This window comes from Jatropha curcas, chromosome 6 (assembly GCF_041381405.1).
Source record: "Jatropha curcas cultivar XTBG-Jc1 chromosome 6, XTBG_Jcur_1.0, whole genome shotgun sequence".
NCBI classification, from domain to species: domain Eukaryota; kingdom Viridiplantae; phylum Streptophyta; class Magnoliopsida; order Malpighiales; family Euphorbiaceae; genus Jatropha; species Jatropha curcas.
The window spans coordinates 7,452,009-7,475,160 of NC_143156.1; the positions used below are offsets into that span (position 1 = coordinate 7,452,009).

General features: G+C 35.4%; 1 protein-coding gene across 9 annotated transcripts; it reads left to right on the forward strand.

Annotated features, from left to right (window-relative positions):
• The first annotated feature begins 61 nt into the window (after window positions 1-61).
• Window positions 62-22,885, forward strand: REV1 (DNA-directed DNA polymerase). 9 transcript variants are annotated; one of them, XM_089722437.1, is made up of 25 exons: window positions 62-346; window positions 513-657; window positions 1,223-1,338; window positions 1,425-1,501; window positions 2,327-2,802; window positions 3,982-4,125; window positions 10,483-10,615; window positions 10,702-10,790; window positions 10,918-10,968; window positions 11,054-11,257; window positions 12,491-12,610; window positions 14,553-14,645; window positions 14,798-14,857; window positions 14,961-15,047; window positions 15,253-15,336; window positions 15,407-15,479; window positions 16,398-16,466; window positions 16,722-16,823; window positions 17,810-17,986; window positions 18,054-18,127; window positions 18,577-19,181; window positions 19,415-19,475; window positions 21,199-21,363; window positions 22,028-22,163; window positions 22,320-22,885. In XM_089722437.1, exons 1-23 carry the CDS (start codon window positions 141-143, stop codon window positions 21,250-21,252), a joined length of 3,300 nt encoding a protein of 1,099 aa, XP_089578563.1. In that variant the 5' UTR covers window positions 62-140; the 3' UTR covers window positions 21,253-21,363; window positions 22,028-22,163; window positions 22,320-22,885. The 9 variants fall into 9 exon arrangements, with proteins under 9 accessions (XP_089578563.1, XP_020536187.1, XP_020536184.1 ...); XM_020680528.2 differs by having other exon boundaries at window positions 22,326-22,885; XM_020680525.2 differs by having other exon boundaries at window positions 22,360-22,885.
• Window positions 22,886-23,152: the final 267 nt, after the last annotated feature.

Here is a 23,152-nt window from a genome sequence, read left to right on the forward strand (position 1 = left end):
GGCCAGAGGCTGTAGTGAACGGCGCTGCCCATGTCATGAACCTATAAAAGGTTCGATTTTGCCGCTTCATTTAAACCAACAAAGCAGAGACAATCTTCATTTCCTTCCTGGACACTCTATTGGCACTCTGCCTATCAAGAATGAGTCACGATTCTTCTCGTTCGGCTGATTCGAGCCGTAGATCAAAGCGAAGCTTCAACAATTCCAATTCTTCAAATTATAGCAAAACCAGTAGCAAGAATACCAAAAGCACCAAGCAAAAAACCCTAGGCGTGGCCTGGGGCGCCAATTCTCTTACCTCTTCTCGCTCCTCCTTCCGCAGTTCTCCTTTCTCCAATTTTGGCAGGTTCTCTCTCTCTCTCTCTGTTCAGTTGTTTTTGAATTTTAAAATTTTTTGATTTGTTTTTTCTTTATAATTGTGTGGAGCTTGATTTGTATATGTGTGGGGGTTTGTTTTAATTGGTATTTAGATGGTTTGAAAATTTGATTAGTTTTTGGTGATTTGAATATAGTTATATGGCAGAGAAGAATAGAAAACTTCAAAATCAGTTCAATGCAGAGGCTTCAAATTCTGCTCATAGTGATTCCATTTCGGGGAAGCTGATTTTTGATGGGGTTTCCATCTTTGTTGATGGTTTCACAATTCCTTCGAGCCAGGTTTGATTGTTTAATAAGTTCTGTTAAAGCTGTAAGTTTTTGGAAAAACTATAGTTGATGAATGCAAAAGGAAAAAGTTGAAGGTTTTTTTAATGGCACACCATATGAAGCTTGAGTATGATATTTAGATGTGTTAGGTTAATTCTTATTTCTTGTTAGAAATGGACGAGCTTTTTTGTATAAATGAATATCATAAAATTTTATATTTATTTGCAAATCCATGTTTGTAGAATTTCATATTTGGTAGTAAATGAAAATTCATTAGAATTCTGCATTTTTAATTTTTTAAATTGGTTATAATTGAATAGTCTAATAAAATTGATAGAATTTGCAAGTAAACTCTAAACTTAACAAAGGTACAGGCTACTAAAGCTAATGAACTCTAAGTACAAATTGGTACAGCTACATATTTAAAATGAATTATATAGTTAATCCAAACATGAAATTTCGTTTACAATTTTTTCAATGAATTCATCTGCATATAAAATGAATTCCATATGAATTTATTCTAAAAAACTATGATGGTACTGTTAAAGATGGTTTTTGAGATTTTAAGTCTGCTTAGGAACTGCGAGGCTACATGTTGAAATATGGTGGGCGGTTTGAGAACTACTTTTCAAGGCATCGTGTTACGCATATCATTTGCAGCAATCTTCCGGATAGCAAAATCAAGAACCTGAGGTTCATAACGGTGTATTAGTTTGTTCTTTGAAACAGGTAGATGTTGTATTATACCTTGATTTTTATTGTTGGTAATTCTTTTGCAGGTCTTTCAGTGGTGGGCTACCAGTAGTCAAACCTGCATGGATCTTGGATTCTGTTATTTCTAACAAGCTTCTGAGCTGTAAGTTCCTGCACTTTTTGATGTGAACTTCTACTGAGTAATGATATAGCTAGACAAAGAAATATTAAATGGATTTATAGAGTACATAGGGCAACATTAATGTTTGGAATTTTTAACTCATTCCTTGGAAATCAACACAAAATTATTTACTTTTTGGTTTGTTCGATTGTTTGTGCGTATGGCTGGGAGAGGGTAGATGTTTTTGGGGTTGAATGGAAGATGAATGATCATTTGCATATATATATAGACTTTTAGAAAGGGTGATCAAGTGCATGAAGCATCTACATTTGTGGGCTCTGGGGAAGGTTGTTATATGCAGCTTTTCCCTACTTCTGTAGAGAGGTTATTTCTGTGACTCAAACCTAGGACCTTCATGTCACAAGTGGAGTAATTTTATATTACGCCAAAGCCGCCCTCAATGTATAGACTATTGCTTAGCAGAAAAGAAAATTATCTTCTATTATTTGGTTGCTCTAAATAACATTTTAATAATGCATTGTCAGTATATATACTATGATTGGCACTTTTATAACTAATACAACATAGAATTTCAAAGATGCCGAAACTTTTGATTTTGCAAACAATTTAGAATATCTATTGGAGGCAAGGATATGAATGCAGACATATAAGTTACAATTGCAAAATATATAACCGATGTATTTTCAATCCTGGAAAACTGGGGGAGGTTGTTGATAGTCCTCCTGGCCCAAAATGAGTTTTGCTCTTCTTGTTTCTCTTTCTCTGATGTAGTGATGTTTAAGAGGATGGCTTCAACATTAATTTGTTCTATTTTGAGTGCTATGGATTTAATTTTTCTGTTTCTAGGGGTTCCCTACCAACTTGAGCAGCTTGCCAATAACCAACCGAAGTTGTCAGCCTTCTTTGCTGTGAAAAACAGATCAGTTGCTGAGGATGCCTTGAATGTTATGGCTTGTCAAGTAAATATGGAACCAAATCTGAAAGTTGGTACATCTCAGGACACAAACTTATTTGAAGAGCGTGATCCTGTGAAAGATGGAGAGCAAATGGATGGTAAATATGATGTTACTGATTGTGAGATTGAGGAGCGAAGTAGTAGTTGTAGAAATGCTTCAGAAGTAAAGATGGCAGAACTAAGTGATACAGAACATGAAAACAGTGTTAACAATGAGTCTAGCTCCCATCATATCCCTATGTCAGTCAGAAACTACAATTTAGATAATCAAAATGTGAAAACATCACCAAATCCAGCAATAACTGTACCTTCTAATGGAAGCCATTCAACTCTTGAAGATCCCAATTTTGTGGAAAACTACTTTAAGGTACCGCTATGGAAAAGTAACTGTATGTTACTGACCAGTAAATTCTATGCTTTTACTTTGTAGTCCTTATTGTGTTATTCCTTGTTGACTATATATATATATATAATTTATACAAAAATATTTTTCCTTGTTTTTATTTCTGCATTTTATTTCTCTTTAATTTTTATACCTTTTAAACTAGAGGCTTATTATCAGTATATTGGGATTTTAGTCATTGTCCCCTTCATGATCATCTGGTTCCACAAGAAGAATTCAAAAAAAGTTCTATTGGTGTGTGTTTCAGCGAGCTTGTTCTTCTGAATGCATATAAATGTTACTGAGAAGAAATTAAGAAGTTTCTGTTAAAAGTAGAAGATAGTGGGCTTATAGTCTTTATAATATATAGCTTGCCAGGAACTTCAAGATTTATGCACTTCTTTTGTTATGCCATGCCAGAAGTTTATGCAAGCCTTTGAAGATGAAGAATGATAGTACATTCAGTTTAAGGCATCTGGCTGTTTCATTCTTCAGTCACAACTCACAACTGAAAAACTATGGTGGATTTAGTTGCCATTTGCTCAATATTACTGTGTTAATGTTTTCTATTTCTATGGCCATGGCATGAGTTAAGAGCACCTTGTCCAGAATCAAGCCTGCTAGGATTTTATCTACCCTTAAAGCCAGCCCAAAAAATCATGATAGGCCAAAGCAAAATTTTAAAAATTAGGAGGGGCCAAATTCTTTTTTAAAAAAAGTTTTTTTTTTCATTATTTTAATAGGTAAAATTTTTATAAAATTCTGGAGGTAGGGTGGGCCTCCCAACCCTCCCTCCCCCCTTTAAAGCAAATTTTAAATGCTTTGTTATTACTCATACCCATTATGTATCAACTAGTTTCTAATTTAAGTTCTCTATATGTGTTCATGTTGTACCGTATCTTCAATTAATATCATACTTTATGGAATTTTCTATACTTTTTGCATGATGAACTAATGTACTGTATTAATTCTGATGAAATACATGCTCAGAATTGACATGTGCTGTTGCAGAAATAAGGCTATTAAATCATGAATTTTTCTTGATAAGTTGTCCTTGACATTCAATTACATCATTGATGGGTGTTATGCAAATATTCAGTGATCATATATTGTATATAGTGGTACTGTTTTTTGGTGATGTGCTGATAAGCTTTGTTTCTGCAGAGCTCAAGACTGCACTTTATAGGAACTTGGAGAAACCGGTACCGGAAGCGTTTTCCCACCTTATCCAGTGATTTTAGGTGCAGAAACTCGGCTATTGATGCTTCTGGTAGTTCTCGGAAGACTACTATCATCCATATAGACATGGTACTTTCATTTAATGAATCCCTGATCTTATAGTTTTTTTATGAAGTAGGTCAATGTCCATGCCCTATGCATAATGTATTTGGGAACCAAAACGCTAAACATAACAGTTAAATCATTAAAGAAGAAAGAAAAGAAAGGGAAAAAAAGAGAGAAGATGAAAGGTATGCTAAAGAATGTATATACTTTTTTTAGTTCTTGACGCAGGGGAAGATGTAGGGCTGTCAGTTTTTAACAAGTAAGCTAGAATAGGGTTGATTGTAGGTGGAACAGTAAATAATTAGGTTTATAACCTTTGAATTAAAATTATGAGGAAAATAAGATGATTTACAATGCTACTAGTGCTGTCTATTTATAGTGATAAATCCTAACTAGATTAGGAATCCTAATTAAAGAAAGAATTAAAACTCTATTCCTATTCAATGATAAAATAGTAAATCCTAATCAAATAAGGAAACGGAAAACTAATGCAAATCTGAAATAAAACAGTAAATTAAATAAAATCCTAGTTGTGCTAGGAATCCAATTAGGACTAGGATTGCTCCTGCATCATTCTCCCCGGGTTTGAGAAAGACTCGGCTCTGACGAGTAAGCCTTGATATATTCCGCATATATGGCTGGATCAACTTGCTTTAGCTCTTCTTCAGAAATCCATGTACTTTCACCTGCTGGTTTTCCAAACCACTTAACTAAAAATCGTCTATATTGGTTGCCACGCCTAGAACGAGCTTCCTTGACATCCAACACTTCCTCAATAACATCAGCCTTTGCAATTGGCAGCTCTTGTACTTGTGCTTCAATGGAGGATGGCACTCCATCAAATCCATGAAAAGGATACAAGTCTGAAACATTAAAAATTGGGCTGATTTGTAAATCAGATGGAAGATCAATTACATAGGCATTGGAACTGATCTTCTTCAACACCTTACAAGGTCCAAACCTTCTAGATTTCAGCTTATGATAAGTTCCTTTAGGGAAACGTTCTTGTCTTAAGTGGATGAGAACCTGATCGCCTTCTTCAAATTCTTGTACGCGCCGATGCTGGTTGGCTGTATAGGCATATGATGCATTGCTGTCTTTTAAGGCAGCTTTCACTTCTGTATGAATTTTCCTGATGTGATCAGCAAACAATTCCCCTTCAGCACTTACTCTAGCCTCTTGGGGCAAGGGCACCAAATCGAGTACATTCTGAGGTTTAAGTCCATAAGCAGCCTCAAAAGGAGTCTTCTTAATACTTCGATTGACTGAGTTGTTATATGCGAATTCAACTTGGGGAATAACTAGATCCCATGTCTTTGTATTGCTCCCAACGAGACATCTTAATAGATTTCCCAAACTACGATTGACAACTTCCGTCTGACCGTCTGTTTGTGGATGGCAAGTACTAGAATATTTCAATTCAGTTCCCAATTTTCTCCATAAAGTCCTCCAAAAGTGCCCCATAAACTTTACATCTCTATCGGAAACAATAGAAGTCGGAACACCATGTAGTCTCACGATCTCTCGAAAAAATAACTCAGCAATATGAACTGCATTAGAAGTCTTGAAACATGGGATAAAATGAGCCATTTTAGAGAAACGATCCACTACAACAAATATAGAATCAAATCCCTTTGCTGTCTTTGGAAGTCCCAAAACAAAATCCATACTCAAGTGAACCCAAGGTGCATCTGGCTCGGGTAAAGGAGTATATAATCCTGTATTTTGCGTGCTTCCCTTCCCGAGTAAACAGGCTGGACATCGTTCCACCAATTTTCTCACATCTTTTTCCATCTTTGGCCAATAATAACGGTCAGAAACAATCGCAAAAGTCTTGTCTCTACCAAAGTGTCCTCCCAAACCATTTCCATGAAGTTCTCTAATGATTTGTTCCCTTAAAGATCCTTCAGGAATGCATAGCTTATTCCCTTTGAATAAATAACCATCTTGCAATCGGTATGGCAGACTTTCAGCTTCTGAAGAATGCAGTAAATCAGCCTTTATCTTGCCAAAACATGAATCTGAATCATACTGGTTTTTCAGTTCTTCAAAACCAGTAATTTGAGTGCTCAAAATTGACAAAATTAGGGATCTTCTACTCAATGCATCAGCCACAATATTAGATTGACCGGATTTATACTTTAGTGAGAAATTAAATTCATCAAGGAAAGAACTCCACTTAGCATGTCGATTGTTGAGTTTATTCTGAGATTTTAGATACCTCAAGGCCTGATGATCAGAAAAAACCACAAACTCACGATAAGCTAAGTAATGTTGCCAATGTCGAATAGCTCTTACCAAGGCATAGAACTCTAGATCATAAGTTGAGTAATGCTTCTTAGCTTCAGACAACTTTTCACTAAAAAAACTCAAGAGGTCTGCCCTCTTGGCTAAGAACAGCTCCAATCCCTTCATGTGAAGCATCACATTCGACAATAAATAATTTCTCAAAATCTGGAAGTGCAAGAACAGGTGCTCTAGTCATCAAAAACTTGATTCTTTCAAATGCCTTTTGTGCAGAATTTGTCCACTCAAACTTTTCTTCTTTCATAGATTCAATTATAGGACTCATAATTGAGCTGAAATTTTGGATAAATCTCCTATAGAAAGAGGCCAAACCATGAAAGCTTCTAACTTCTTTGATGGATTGTGGTGCTGGCCATTCAGTAATTGCACGAACCTTTTCTGGATCTGGTTTTAATCCTTCAGCGGACACAATGTATCCCAGGAATACCACTTCTGGTTGCAGGAAACTGCATTTTTTTAGGTTTATGTGCAGCTGCTCTTGACGAAGTACTTCTAACACTTGTCGCAAGTGTTTTAAATGATCTTCCTCGGTGCGGCTATAAATCAAAATGTCATCGAAATATACCACAACGAAAGAATTCAAGAAAGGTTTGAGTACATCTGTCATGACTCTCATGAATGTGCTTGGTGCATTAGAAAGGCCAAATGGCATTACTAACCATTCAAATAACCCATCTGGTGTCTTAAAAGCTGTTTTCCATTCATCACCATCCCTCATTCTAATTTGGTGATATCCACTTTTCAAGTCAATTTTGGAGAACACTTTAGAACCCGCTAGTTGATCAAGCATATCCTCCAATCTTGGTATTGGAAAGCGATATTTAATTGTAATCTTGTTTATAGCACGACTATCTACACACATTCTCCAAGAACCGTCTTTCTTTGGTGTTAATAAGGCTGGGCAAGCACATGGACTTTTACTTTCACGCACCAGACCTTTTTCCAATAATTCCTTAACCTGTCTTTCTATTTCAGCCCGCTGTAAAGGAGGCATTCGGTATGCAGGCAGATTTGGTAAAGCTGCTCCTGGTACCAAATCAATAGCATGTTGGATGCTTCTTAATGGTGGCAAGCTTTTCGGTACATCTTCATTAATCAGCTCCTTGAATTCCTGCAATAATCGTTGAATTTCAAAGGAATATTCAACTGATTTTTCAACCTGGTCAGCTCCTATTAGTTTGCTCACTAAGGCATATGTGACTCCCACCTCACTATGCGCAGCTGCAAATTCTTTAACACTTACAAGCCCATTTAATTTACTAGTTGCAGCTCCTTTATTTGCTGTTTGCCTTGTTTCTTCCTTGAGAGGATGCAAAGTGTACTTCTTGTTGTCCTTGTAGAACGAATAAGTATTAGGCCTTGTCTTGTGGTCCATATCATGATCATACAACCAAGGTCGTCCCACTAGAATATGCCCAACATCCATTGGTACTACATCACATAATGCTTCATCTACCAAGTCATCTCCCATTGTGAATTGCACTAAGCATTGAGATGTTACTGGTATCTCATGTCCTTTCTTCAACCAACCTACTTTGTATGGATGAGGATGTTTTGTTGTAGGAAGCTTTAATTTTTCTACGGCCTCCTTTGATATTATATTTTCCATACTTCCTCCATCAATGACTAAATTACACACTTTGCCTTCACAAATAACACGTGTACGGAAAATGCTACGCCTCCTCCAATCTTCTTTTCCTTCTTTGTTCATGGCTGTCATGACTGTTCGAACAACTAAAGACTCACCTTGAGCTGGATGAACATCAATTTCTTCTACTTCCTCATCATATTCATCAAAAATAGGGCCTTGGTCTTCATCATACTCGGCTAAATTCACCCTCCTTTGTGGACAGATGAATGAAGTATGTCCCTTTTCTCCACAAGTAAAACAACGAACTTGAGAATTGTTGCCTCTCCTTGTAGACGAACCAGAATTGTTTTGTCGACCATAAGGTACAATACCTTTCCCTTTACCGTTCCCGTCAACACAGGCTGTCTCTTCATTGTATTTATTAGTAGCGGCAGCCTCTTTCCCGCTTCGTTGAGTTGTTTGAATCCCTCTTGCAGGTCCGAAATTGTTTTGCAAATTGCTTCTGTTTATGGGCCTTCTAGCACCGTAACGAGAAACTCGCTTTTCAGCTGCTAAGGCATATTGGCGAGCATCTTCAAGATTGTGTAATCGGACTATGCCCATTTCATCTCTAAGGGACTGATTCAAACCAGCAAGGTAGCGAGAGGTAATTTGTTCATTACTTTCAGATATTCCAACTCGAATGGACAAATTATTAAATTCTGCAGTGTACTCTTCAACAGACATGCTATTTTGTTTCAAGCAGTGGAACCTTTCATATAGTTCCATTGCGTAATCAGCTGCTAAAAATTGCTTCCTTAGCTTAGTTTTCATGTGCTCCCACGTGCTGATTTTAAGCTTTCCTTGTCGTGCACGCTGCTCCTCAACTCTCTTCCACCATTGAAGTGCAGTACTCTTTAATTTAAGCTTTACAAAAAGCACTTTTCGGGTTTCAACCATTGGTTTCCATTCAAAATAATTTTCTAAACTAGTTTCCCAATCTAAATAGTCTTCGGCATGCGATTTTCCATAAAAATCAGCAACTTCAATTTTAATTCCTCCACTATTTAAATCAAGAGCATGAAGTAAACGCTCTTCCAATCTGCCTCGTGCTGCTGGGTTTGCAGGTCCAGCTTCATGAAAGGGGTTTACGTCCTCGACTTCCTCTTCACTCTCAAGAGCTTCTTGAAAATCAAGGTTTTGGTGGTTGCCTTCCGGAGTCTCCATTCGGGCTTCCACGGGTTCCTGACGCTGCAAGGCTTGTACAGCCCGGGTCAAATCCTCAATCATTCGCCGCATCTCAGCTATTTCATCTTGTTGGGGCTGATTGCCTCTGCCTCTGCCTCTGCCTCTTCCAACCATGGTTTAATTCAGACAAAAAAAAGAATCCTAGGATCTGTTTTTGTGCTCTGATACCAGTTGACGCAGGGGAAGATGTAGGGCTGTCAGTTTTTAACAAGTAAGCTAGAATAGGGTTGATTGTAGGTGGAACAGTAAATAATTAGGTTTATAACCTTTGAATTAAAATTATGAGGAAAATAAGATGATTTACAATGCTACTAGTGCTGTCTATTTATAGTGATAAATCCTAACTAGATTAGGAATCCTAATTAAAGAAAGAATTAAAACTCTATTCCTATTCAATGATAAAATAGTAAATCCTAATCAAATAAGGAAACGGAAAACTAATGCAAATCTGAAATAAAACAGTAAATTAAATAAAATCCTAGTTGTGCTAGGAATCCAATTAGGACTAGGATTGCTCCTGCATCAGTTCTTCAATACAAAGGTTTCACATTAAAGTAATTTTTATGACTAATCTCCATATTTTTGATGTAATAAGAATTCAAGTTTAGCTGATGCAAAACCTCAAGAATTAAGGTGGTCTCCCCCCCCCCCAAAAGAGAGAGAGGAGAGAGAGAGAGAGAGCGAGAGTGACAGAGAAAAGAAAAAAAAAAAAAAGGGAGTTGCAAATTATTTCTGCAGCCTGTCTTCACATTTAAGCAGGATAATTAGTTTTGCTATAATTGTAGTCCCTCACTCCCTCTCTACTGTTATTTTTTTCTCCTACTTTCTCTGGAACTGCCAATCTATAATAACAAATAATCAGGGAAATTTCTGGAATATGGAATTATTCATAAATGTATGATAGCTCTATCATGTGAATGAATTTTGAAATAAAAGACCCACTAATTGCTTAAAGAGATACGGTATTAATGGGGAAGAGAACACTTTCAAGTGGTTTTGAGAGTATATGGACCTGATAAGGGTAGTATTCCCCTGCAAAGTACTCTTCCACCTTCCTCACCTTTATTACATAGATAGAAATCATTGATTTTAAATCAGAATGAAATTTCGACCTGGTATTTCATTTGATACTTTGTTTAAGAGGTCTGCCCTCTTTTTATTAAAAAGTTTAATCTGGATATTTTGCAAGAATTTCTTTCCCCAGTTCCCCTTGTTTTGTTTTCTTATGCAGTCAAGGACACTAATTTGATTCACAGGACTGCTTTTTTGTCTCGGTAGTCATTAGGAACCATCCTGAGTTACACGATAAGCCTGTAGCTATATGCCATTCAGACAATCCAAAAGGAACTGCTGAAATTTCCTCTGCCAACTATCCTGCCCGCAAACACGGTTTGTTTTATGTTGACTTATTTCTCAATATTATCAGTCCATTTGGGTGTTTATTTTGTATTCAAGTGATATGCTGTTCTATTCAGGGGTTAAGGCTGGAATGTTTGTTAGAGATGCAAAAGCTCTTTGTCCACACCTGACCATTTTCCCTTACAACTTTCAAGCCTATGAAGAGGTAGTTATGCATTTAACCACTGAATTTCTATTTAAATTCTCATTGATGATGAAGAAAATTTGTGTATCATTGTCCTTTAGATTGTACTTGATGATGAATACATATAAATATATTGCCTAATCCGCAGGTTGCTGATCAGTTTTATAATGTCTTACACAAGCACTGCGACAAAGTACAGGTCTACTATTGGAAGCACATTCTTTGAGTTGTTGTAATTTTTTCGTTGCAAAATTTGTTGATAATTTTGGCTGTTTTGATCATAGGCTGTGAGCTGTGATGAAGCTTTTTTAGATATTACAGACTTTGGAAGGGGAGATCCTGAGCTTGTAGCTTCAACAATACGAAAAGAAATTTTTGAGACAACAAGATGTACTGCTAGTGCTGGAATAGGTGAGAACATGCTTATGGCCCGCCTTGCCACTAGAACTGCTAAGCCTGATGGTCAATGCTACATCCCTCCTGAAAGGGTATGCTTGTGGACTGTTTTTGATTAGTTTGTTTTTTTTGCTTCCCATGGCTTTGGAATTTGTATACACTCATATTTATGGGTCTGATAATTTGTTTGGATTCTCGATCCTTTGCTTCGTAACGACCATTTATTTCTTCATTATATTTGGCAGATGGCACATGTTCATGTACTTGTAATATTGATTTTATATAGCATTGAAATATGGCTTATCTGAGTTTGCTTATTTCAAAATCTAAGGATATCTTTTGAATTTATTAATATATGTTGTTGATCTTTTTCATTTCCTTTTATAAATTCAAGGATATCTTTTAAATCCAATTGACCTAAGATCATTTTCTGATCTAAATACATTTTAGCTTTTTTGGAATTTTTTGTTGCATGTCTCTTTCAATCATGGTAATAATTTCATCTGTTTGTTTGCGCTACTGGCGGTCGGCACTATGGATGTTTGGATGTGAAAGTGGAAGAAAGAAAAATTGGATGGAGAGAGAAATTTGTGGATGGGGGTTCTAGTGTAGGAAGGAAAATGAAATTCTTTCATCCTTAGGGAACCACATGAATAGCTGCAATCTGAAAGGATTGGGAGGCAGGAATTCTTTCTGTTCCATCTTTCCATTCTTATTGATGAATCAAACCTTGCTATAACAGGTCTTCATATTATGTTCTATTCTTTTCTTTGCCTAACAACAAGGCATTAATAAGGAAAGATGGGTACCTTTCATTTCTCCACTCTTTCCTTACATTTTTATTTCCTGCCATTTTCACCATTTAACGTGGGATGATTCATACAATGGGTCACCCTAACATTTCTTGGATGCCATGGTCATTGATGGTCATTAAAATTCTTAGGTCATTTGCTTATTTTTGAACTAAATGCGACAGACTATAAATCTGCTAGATACAGCTTGTTAAAATTGCAAGAAGATTTTAACTACAGAAAGTGCCGTTCTTTGCCATGGAAGTTTTAAAGAAAGTTACATAATAATGCTTTTGAGGACTTACTGTTTGTTTTGACCTTCATCTACAATTTTGTTAATAATATGTTGATTACAACAAATTTGTTTCATTGATGAACATATCTGACAAGCAAAGATACCTAAGATGATTTGTACATCTAATACTACCTAAAACCTGAAAATTATGTTCTAACTTTCTACTTAAATATTATAGTACTCTAAATATGTAAATTATGGTTGCTATTTCACTAATTAAAGTGGTTTGGCTATCATAGGTGGATGAGTACTTGCATGAACTTCCGATTAAGGCACTTCCCGGAATAGGCTATGTTTTAGAGGAGAAGTTGAAGAAACAAAATGTTTTGACTTGTGGACAATTGCGCCTGATTTCTAAGGTCAGAATCAACAGAAGCATGATTTTCTTTGTGTATGTTTTGAAATAATTTGCTGACTAGTTTCTTTTCATACTGATTGATTGTGCAGTGTCTGCTCTCACTTTTGTGGTCTATCCAATTTTAGCTTCTATTTGTTTAAAATCTATCTAGTTTTATGATAACTTGAATCAATCTTGATCTGAATCTGATATCATTGTCCCTTTTTCTTTAACAATAAAAATTTCACAATGATTCCGTTCTCTCTCTTGAATTTTTCAATGGAAAAGGAAATAAGAGAAAGTATATTGAATCCATTAAGCAAATCCATAGATGGTCGATGCTAATAAATCTATAAATTGTTAATGCTTTGACTCTGAAATAATTGGCATTGGAATAAATGATATAGAGTATTAGCCAAAACTCTCAACAGATCTTTTACTGAACCTGTAGCCTAATAAGCATTAGTGACTAGTCAAGGAAGTGGATAAATTGATGAGCTATTTGTTTATATCATATGATCTAACAGAAAAACAGACAAGTTTATTATGAAACTATTATAATATTCCTTGCAGGGCTATACAACATCATTAAATAAAAGGACTTGTGAATAGTCTATTTTTAATTCATCACAGTTTATATGGAATAAATTACATTAGGGAAACATGCATAAATTTTAAGGACTGCTTGGCCACTTGAGATTTATTATAGCAGATGTGTGATTGCTCTTTGATGCTGTTCAGGAAAGAACTTGCTTACCGCTGTATGCTTTGGAAGAAGCTTGTACAGTCTGGGACACTGCATTTTCTTTGAATCTTGTTCTTTTTTTATCCGGGAGACGACCTTGCACACCATCATTTAGCTATACTTCGGGGTGTTGAAATTTGGCTATGAAAAGTACCTAGTTTTAAGAAAGTAATAGTTACAGGTTACACAATATCATCATTAGAAGTTCCATTTTGTTTAGCATTTTTCATTATTCAGGTATCTTGAAAGTGAAATCACTGGATTCTTAATCAAAAAAATGAAGCACAAACATTCTGTTGGAGTGAGAAAGGAAGGGAGACAACATAAAAAAAAGAACTAAATACCAAAAAAGAACGAAAATTTTATCTGCCGAATTTCTTTTTCTTGCTCTTTTCCATTTTCAACGTGAAGTTTTCTTCTTCTTTTTTTTTTTTTTTTTTTTTTTTTTTTTGGGGGGGGGGGGATTGGGGGAGTTTTCGATGTAAAAAAACGTCCTTTCTCAGTTGCTCTCTCAATCTTTGCATACAGTCTCTGGTTACAGCAGCCGTTTGTACTCCTACAGACGTTTGCTTAATTGTTTAAGCAATCACATACTCCCATCACAACAATGCTTGACCAATACGTGATTAATTAAAGCTGATTAGAGGAAAATTGATCCCATAGTTGATGTCCTAACTTTCCGCTAAAAGCAAGCTAAGCCACACACTTAAATCCTTCTATAAACATCTTCTACAGATAAAAATTGTCAAAAAAAAAAGTCTACAACTAATCATTGCTAATATGACAGCAATGAGTCACAATCTTCAAAACTTTCATTGAGCTCAAGGTCTGGTTTGTGTCAGCATGATGTGGTCCCGCTGTGATCTTTCTTGGGCAGTGTTATTAAAGGCCCAAGGCGCAAAGGTTCCTGGAGCCTGAAATGCAAGGCTCATCGCCAGTTGTTTGCCTAATGGATATAAGGCACATGTTTTAGATGTATGGGGATTAGTCATCTTATGTTATCTGGAATGATGTTAACTCATTGGGGATAATCTGTTATTTTTTGCATGACATGGTTGACCATTTGTGATTCATGTAGAAACTAGAAAGAGCTTGTGAGATTCTTTTATATGCTTCACAAATTTAATTTCCTATTTCATAAGAATGTTTTTGCTTATGGTAAATTAACGCAAGGGGATACTCTATTATCTTACTGCAAATGCTTTCATCGAATCTTTAGGACTCTCTTCAAAAGGATTTTGGCATCAAAACTGGAGAAATGCTTTGGAATTATAGTAGAGGAATAGATAACCGACTTGTTGGAGCAATTCAGGTTTGTTGAAGAAGATGACTTCAACTAATCACGTGATTTTAAATGTTCATTGTACTTTAGCTCTCTTGTTTAGATAAATCTTTATTTATTACTTTTCCTTGTGCTTCACATTCACCATTCTCTTAGCACTTGTGATGGTTGATGATCTGCAGGAAAGCAAGTCTATAGGTGCTGAAGTAAATTGGGGTGTGAGATTCAAAAATTCACAAGATGTTGGTATTCTTTCGCACTATGGAAGCTAGTTTTTACTGTGGTTTTATTTTCTTCTTTTACACAAATCAAATGACTCAAAAAATGATAAACTGATTACTCCAGAGTCAGCATTTCCTATTAAACCTTTGCAAGGAGGTTTCATTACGCTTGCAGGGATGTGGACTGCAAGGGCGGACCTTTACCCTTAAGGTATTCCCTCCCCACCCCCCAAATCCTTTTTTAATGGGAAGAGTTTGATATTTTAATATTTGAGTACTGTTTTGAATTGCATAGATCTCTTTTGATCGGCCTCCTTCAATTTTTCTTTCATGTTGTGTGTTTATTGTAGAGTGATTCTTTTTTCTCATGGCATGAACTAACTTAAAATGTTGTTCTTTGATTTTGATTTGTGTAGATAAAGAAGAGAAGAAAAGATGCTGGGGAGCCTACTAAGTATATGGGTTGTGGGGATTGTGAGAATCTGAGCCACTCAATGACGGTAACTATGGGCCAAGCATGTTCTTTCTTTGGATTAGAGGCTCATTTTTACGAGTTGTTTGGCATGACAGGTTCCAATTGCTACCGATGATGTTGAAGTGCTTCAGAGGGTAACAAAGCAACTCTTTGGGTCTTTCCACTTAAGTAAGCTGGTTTGTTCAGTTCAAAATATTGTGTATTTTGATTTGAGGCAATCCCGTTTCAATATATCGTTAATATGTAATTTGTGATAGAACATGAAACATATTGCTTGTAGCAAAGAAAAGAATAGTGAACTTCATATGCATTTCTGATTGGTTTAAGGCATTATTTGGTAGGGCTCTATTTTTTTTTTTTTAATCAAGCATTGGTTATCCAACTGGTTTACTCCTTATCTTGTTGGATGGAAAGCAAGAGCCAAAAGAAAGCAGAAAAGATATAGCTCGTCTAGGAACTGTGGATTTTCCACTTGTTTCCTAGTTCTTTTGCGACTTTTTTCCTTTACTATTTTCTTTTATTTTTTTTAAAAAGAGGTGAGATGATAGGTTCTATAGTATTGAGAAATTAAAATATTAAAGTTTGTATTCCTTTATAACATAATTTAGCTGCAGAAGTCTCCTCCCTTCCCGTGGAATTTGGAAGTTGGGTTAAAGCTAGTTCAGAAAAATGCAAATGCACAAAAGCTATGAGACCTGATAAATATGGTCCTTTTTTTCACTTTTTATTTTAGTTAAGTATACGTATGTGATACGAAACAACATTATGGAATATACATGATTAGGAAAATTTTGTTCTTTAACTTTTCTCTATTTAGCTTCAGTTGTGGAATAGAGAATTAAAACTGATCTTGATCATTTGGGTTTACTAGGTATAGCTTGATTATCTCACTTCATTGATTTGTTTAATACTCATGCTCTTTTCTCTTCAGAGCATATTCACCTTTTTATTTTTTATTTTTTTATTTTTTTATTTTTTTATTTTTTTGTGTTGCCTTCTATTGTAATCCGTAAAATAAGCACTACAACTATTAATTTCTAGTGGGGATGGTTGAACTAATGCTGACCTTTGGATTATCTTACATAGATGTACAGGACATTCGTGGAGTAGGCCTGCAAGTTTCCAAGCTTCAAAATGCAGATGTTTCCAAGCAGGGTATATTTGTATAGTTTTGAAAATAGTTTATTTCATCTACATAATGCGGGAAAGATATTTTCCAGTATATGTTGCCTATTGGTTGATTAAATGAGAAGGAACATTCCTTCTGCTACACTTTCCCCTTTCCTCTCCTAGTTATGATATTCAAATTGGCCCTTGATTTCTAATTATATAAATTATTATATAAACTTTTATATATATTTTTTTGTATCTGTATATCGTATATATTTGATATATTTTCTTGGTTTCAAGGGCTTGAAAGACATTCTTTAAGATCATGGCTTACCTCTGCCCCAGCAACAGTGGAAGAACGGAATAGTATTAATAGCATATCCAATAAGAGATCTAATATAGGTAATTGAATTCTCATGTGGTGAAATGTGACGCATGTAACAAACATTGGTTTTAAGAACTGCAAAGTTGCCAATCATTTATTGCATGATCTCTGTAAAATATGAAGCTGAGTTGTTATGACCTTGGGAGAATCATACCTCCAAAACTAGCCATTGATGTTAGAGAGCCTAAATTCATATAAACCCCACATTGAAATCCCATACTTCCAATGTGGGATCCAAGATAAGTCTCATACCTTGTCTTGTGTTGGATCCTAACATTCCTACTATGCTCGGCAGCCCCAGTGTCCACAGTGGGTTGGCTTTTTGCTAGGGCTTTGTGTGCTAGTTCTTTTTTTTTTCCTATCATAGCTCGGGTGAACGCTAAATACCGTCACCGCCTATCCCTGGGCTATCATTGCAATTCTAGCGTCACCACCGGCGTCGCTCGATTGCAACTTGGAGAACCAATGGTTGCCTTTGATACCAACTATTGTTAACTTTGGGAGAATCATTCCTCAAAAGCTAGCCATTGAGAGTGGGGAACCTACGTTTATATGAACCCCAATTGAAATCCCAAACTTCCAATATAGTTTCCAAGGCAAATTCTATACCTTATCTTGCAACTAGGGTCCCAACACGAGTTTTGGTATAAAGAAATTGACTTGTGTAGTGTCTAGGTCTGGGTGTTGCCTATTTGTGGGTGCATGTGTTATGTGTGCATTCTTGTTTGCTGAAACTTTAAACAAGGTACTTTAATCTCTATAAGAGTGGGCAATGGGCAAAAGAGGGGCTTACCTATTAGCGGTGCTCCCAGAGTTGCTTTATTGATTTTTATCCAGCTGCTTTGATGTCATTACAGTTAAAATATACTGCTTATGTTATGATTTCATTTTTCAGATCGTGGGTTACAAAATACTTCATGTAATCTATTTCTCACTGTACTGTAATTTCTGCTTAAATTACTACCAGTTTTTAATGATGAAGCTTCTTTTAATCATGTTTCAGCGCCACCTCCCCTTTATGATCTTGATATGGGAGTTATTGAGGGTCTTCCACCAGAACTATTTTCAGAACTAAATGAATTTTATGGGGGGAAGTTAGTAGATTTCATTGCCCAAAGTAAAGGAAAAAGTGAAAATAGCAGTGGTTCTTCATGCATCCCTTCTCATGAACGAGGAAAAGGTGGCTTTTCTTGCCATATAGCTGATGCAATTCTATTCTACTAGTGGCTCATGGACTTTTATCTTAGGTGCAACAGGTTATGGCAAGGGACATCTCGCATCTAATGAATTTCCCCCAAATACAATACTAGTGAAATACAAGGTAATAATTTTCATGTGCCTTGCCATGCATTTGTTCTGCGATGCCCTTTTAACTGGCCTACTGGGCAGTTGAGCAACTCAAGCAAACCGTCCTGCAGTGTGTAGCCTTTTTCTCAGTTTGTCAATACTGCTGCAGGCATCACTGATGAGTGTAATTGACAAGTCATTCCACTTTTGGCTCATGAATGTATATTTTACATAGTCATTTAGTGATATATACTTTATATGCCCTACCCTTGACATGAACTTGGAAATGGTAGTTTTTATTTTTAATTTTGTGTCATGATAGACAGTAATTTAGCTACCTTGAAGGCTGATGCTGCCAGTACAAGTAAATGCTTATTATTCCCTGTCTGAAAATTTGCATAAAATTCATGTTTTGTTCATTTGGACAAATGGCGCATCATTACTTTTGGCTTGCATCATGATGAACTTTGTATCTTTTGCCAGGGAAAGCAGCAAATATCTGAGGAAGCACCATCAGCAATTGCTATTTCTGGTGATGGATCCTACAATGAGGCTATTCGAGATGCAGGCCATGGAAATCCTGATTTAATGCCCTCATCTCTAAGTCAGGTTGATACTTCAGTGCTGCAACAGTTGCCTGAAGAATTGAGAGCTGACATTCTTGGACTGCTTCCTTCACACAGGGGAGAAGAGTCGACTTCAGATGCATCCTTGGTTCCTCTTAAAGAAAATCCTCAGGAAGCATTAAAAATTGCCGACTATAAATCCATATCGGTTAACTCTGTTCTGAACAGTGATCTTTGGAATGGAAATCCTCCACAGTGGGTTGATAAGTTCAAAGTTAACAATTGCTTGATACTAAACACTCTGGCTGAGACGTATTACAAATCGGGTTCAGTGGGAAATTTATCATCTATAATGCAGTGTGCAATTTCTAAATTTCTATATCATCTGAATGAAAATGACGATAGTTGGGGTTGGGGTGATGAAGCTACTTATTACTTTTGTGAACTTCTCAGGCAGTATATTAACCTTAAGATTGAATTTGACATTGAAGAGATTTATGTTTGTTTTCGCCTTCTTAGAAGGTATGCACAATACCTTATTGACAATTTCGCGCTCTCTCTCCCTCAGACACACACATGCACACACGTGGACATGTGCATGGCCACCTGGATGCCTTATATTTTTAGTTATCTGCGATTGTGCTGCTAATAGTTTGATTTTTGAGCTTGCTTTCTTTTCTTTTCCCCTTTTTTTTTTTTTTGGGTGAAAACTTCTTACTAAATCATCCTACATTTATCTTTCATTATTGCTTCAGGTTTATGAAAAAGTCAAAATTCTTCTTGCAAGTGTATGATATTGTCTTCCCATATCTTCAGGTTAGAATATTCACTTTCGTATTCTCTATTTAAAATTTTTCAAATGGTAGGCATCTTTGACGATTATTCTAGCTATTTTTTCTCTCTCTATAAGAATATGTCATGTGAACAAGGATTTTTTTTTTTTGGTATGAAGCTTGTTAATGAATTACAAGCTAAATTCATGTACAATTTTTTTATTTTTTATTTTCTTCAAAATTGTTAATGTGAGAAAAGTTTAGTGAAGAAAAAGAGAAAGGATTACAACATGGAGACTGAGGGTTCCCTTTTTCTGTCCTAAAAACAAGAAAAAATGTAAAAAAGAAATACAAATTTGAAGTCGTTTCTTGTTGAGTAATGCTGAAAGACATTTCCATGGAAGGCCCAAATGCTCTTGCTCATAAAGAAGCCAGGAAAATTATTGTTTCCCTCAATTGCTTACAGACAAGAATAGATTTTTAAGTATGAGAATCGCACTCCATTCAATTGCATCATAAGTCATAACACTGCCTAAAGCATAGGTCTGAAAAGCTTCAGCATCTTTTTTCAACCACCAAATTTCTCCATTTTAACCAATGAAGTCTCGAGAGAACCTGGATATGATACCAGTTCTCCCTAAAATTACCGGAGTTTCATATCACCTGAGCCACCTTGGAATAAAAATGAGAAAGAGAATTACTGTGCTACATGTGAAACACTGATTAAAGAGCTTTATTATTTTTTTTTTTCAAATTTATTTTTTTAAAAGTTCATTTGTGTTCACATTATAGAGAGCTGCTAACCTAAAGGAAAGTTTTATCTTGAGCATTACCTTTGGCTTCCAAATCTTATTACCCAATAGGGACAATAAACGTGGTAGCACGTCCATGGGGCTAGTGCTGTTCATCAGGTCATATTGGACCCAACAACCTTTTTTTTTCTGCATGCTAATATAATTTTATGAGAAAAGTTCAAAATAGATTACGTAATAGCTAGTAAACTTAAAACCATATTACATAATACTCTTGTCACCTGTATATCAGACCCGATGAACAGCTCTACATGGTACATGACAGAAGTCCATTAACCTTATTCTTGTCACTTTAATCATTGTGAATTTCCTTGTCCAGAGCGATTATTTATTATAATCATGGTTAGCAGGAAAGAGGTTTTGAAGGGAGCGGGGGTTATCACCTTGCTAAATCTTTTTTTGTTTTGTATTTTTGAGTGTTTTTGTTCTGTATTATTGCAAGATTGACTGTATTTTCTAGCAGTGGCTCTATGGGTTATTGACAATTTCAAGTTTCAGAATATGTAATTAAACTCATACAAACTTTCTAAGTCTTCTAAGGGTGGCGCTATAGCAAGTGTAGTGGGGTCAAGTTGAAAAATTTAAAAGTATATATTATGTGAAAAATTTCAGAGTTTTTAATCCATTTGACTCCACTAAAAACCAGATTAATTAAATGATTCATTGAAAACTATTTCTAGCTCTGCCTACTAATTTTTGTCCCATCAACACCTATGGAATTCTGTTTATGATTTGAATCTACAAAACTAGACTGGTTAGTATTTGTCTTCTTTCAACTTCACAGATATTTAGGATTGTACTTCTGGAGGTTAAGCATTTGGTTTTGTGTAACTTTAAGTTTTTTCATATAAAAAACAGTCTAATGTTATCATTTTCTTGCTTTATGTATGCTGTGGTTTTTTTATTAGACATGGCTATATGTCTAATTTGTTTCCTTTTGAGCTCTATTGTCAGGCATCTGTAGGAGAACATTATGGAGGAAATTTGCATATTTCACTGAATGACTAGTGCTTCTTTTGACAAGATTTCATGTATAATCACATTGACATTCACCATCATGCTGCAAGGGTAGCAATTCATGGAAGAGCTACCATAAGTACTTCTGTTATCCCATTTCAGGTATGCACTGATTACCAATTCAAAGGGTCAGATGAGAAAGTAGCTTGCATAATATAATTTCAAATTTCCTTTCCCTGAATTATGAATTTATCAGTTTATGCTCTGGGATGCTAGTAATCTTTGCGGCTAGCATTTCTATCAGGAAATGAAATTTCAGGTTGTTATAATGTGGGAAGGCACTTTGTTTCCTTTCTTTCTTCTTTCTTTCTTTCTTTTTGGCTGAAGTTAAATTTTATGTCCACTCGATTTAGCTGGTGTTGGCTGGATAAAAACGCATATTCTCAACCCCACTCCGCTCCTCTCCCCCTTCTTCAATCTATATAATCCACATCTTTGTATTAGCTGGAGTTGGCTGGATAAAAATGCATATTCTTTTTGTCCCCCCTTTCAGTCTATAATTCACTTGTTTGTTTCATTATATCTTTTTACCCTAACCTTTATGGATGTAGTTAATAGTATTGCTGTAGTTTCTGCCTAAATGGCAAACCATCTTGCTCAATTCACTGTCACATTCTCATAAGTTGTTGTTATTGTGAAATTCTGATGAACACTTTCATTTTAGTCTTACATTTCAATTGCGCATTGAACATTGTCTATTTTTCCCAATTTTCTATGTTGTTATTTATTTATTTATTTATTTATTTATTTTGGTTTTTGTTTCCAGTTAACATCAGACGTATTTTCTCAGGATGTTTTTTTAGTTTCCTGTCAGAAAGGATGAACTTTTGATCCTCTACATATAAAAGAACAAGATGGACTTCAGTGCTTTAGGTTAACATCACATGTAAATCATCTTTCAGGTGATTAGCTGACTAAAAGCATCTTTTTAGTTTTTTGGATGAGGAGACAATGAAATATCCAAGTTCCCTTCTTTTTCCATCTTTTTTGTTCAAGTGCATATAAACTAAAAACTATGAGCTCTTTTAATATTCTCACTTTCATCTCATTTTTCTTAGTTGCAGTTGTATTAGTCCTGACAGTTGAAATACATCGCAGTTCAATTCTTTCCGAGTCCACATCAGAGGATGATGATTTGGTGCATCTACTTTTTATGCAATGCTGTACCAGAATGAGGTGGAAATTATCAGGAATGAGTTGAAATGGGTTGGAAGATGCAATTCCTGGCATATTCCGTAACTGAGTTGCAGTTTCTGCTGGTTCGAACGCAATAATTCCGAAAAGCCTGTCTTTGTAGGTTGCCTTTGTTAGATAACATTAATTAATTCCTTAAGGAGGAAGAATGCACAAGCCTGGATGGTACTTAATGTAACATGCCTCTTTTGTAATCACAGCAAGGGCTCCTAAATTTTGGCTTACAAAGAGCAGTTCAGCTATAAAATATTTTGTCTGACTAAAGGTTTCCTCCTCTCCCAATACTCAAAAATAAAAAAAAAAATATTTTGTCAAAGTAATTTATAATTAAGTTTGTTAATATAGTTATGTTCTCTAAAATATTTTATTTGTAATTATGAATAAAAATATCTTATTTTTAGTAAGAATGGATATTCAAATGTCCCCAAAATGAAGCCAACTCAAGTTAGATTGTCGCGTGATAGCAGTGTGCTGAGGGGAAATGTTTCTATCTATAAAATATTACATATATTTTTAGTTTATATTACAATTGAAAAGATATTTAATTACTTCATATTCCATTATCACTTGTTAAACATTTATTTGATTATTAAATAAATTTATCAGTCTGTATTTTTATTAAATTCAAAATATATTTCTAAATTTTTTAATTGTGGTAGAATTTTAATTAAGCATAATCGATTTTATAAGATCAAAA

Coding starts and splice junctions, on each gene's coding strand:
- REV1 (XM_089722435.1), top strand. CDS start 141: ATGAGTCACGATTCTTCTCGTTCGGCTGATTCGAGCCGTAGATCAAAG. Junction 658..1,222: donor TCACAATTCCTTCGAGCCAG/GTTTGATTGTTT, acceptor AAGTCTGCTTAG/GAACTGCGAGGCTACATGTT. Junction 14,646..14,797: donor GACTTGTTGGAGCAATTCAG/GTTTGTTGAAGA, acceptor GATGATCTGCAG/GAAAGCAAGTCTATAGGTGC.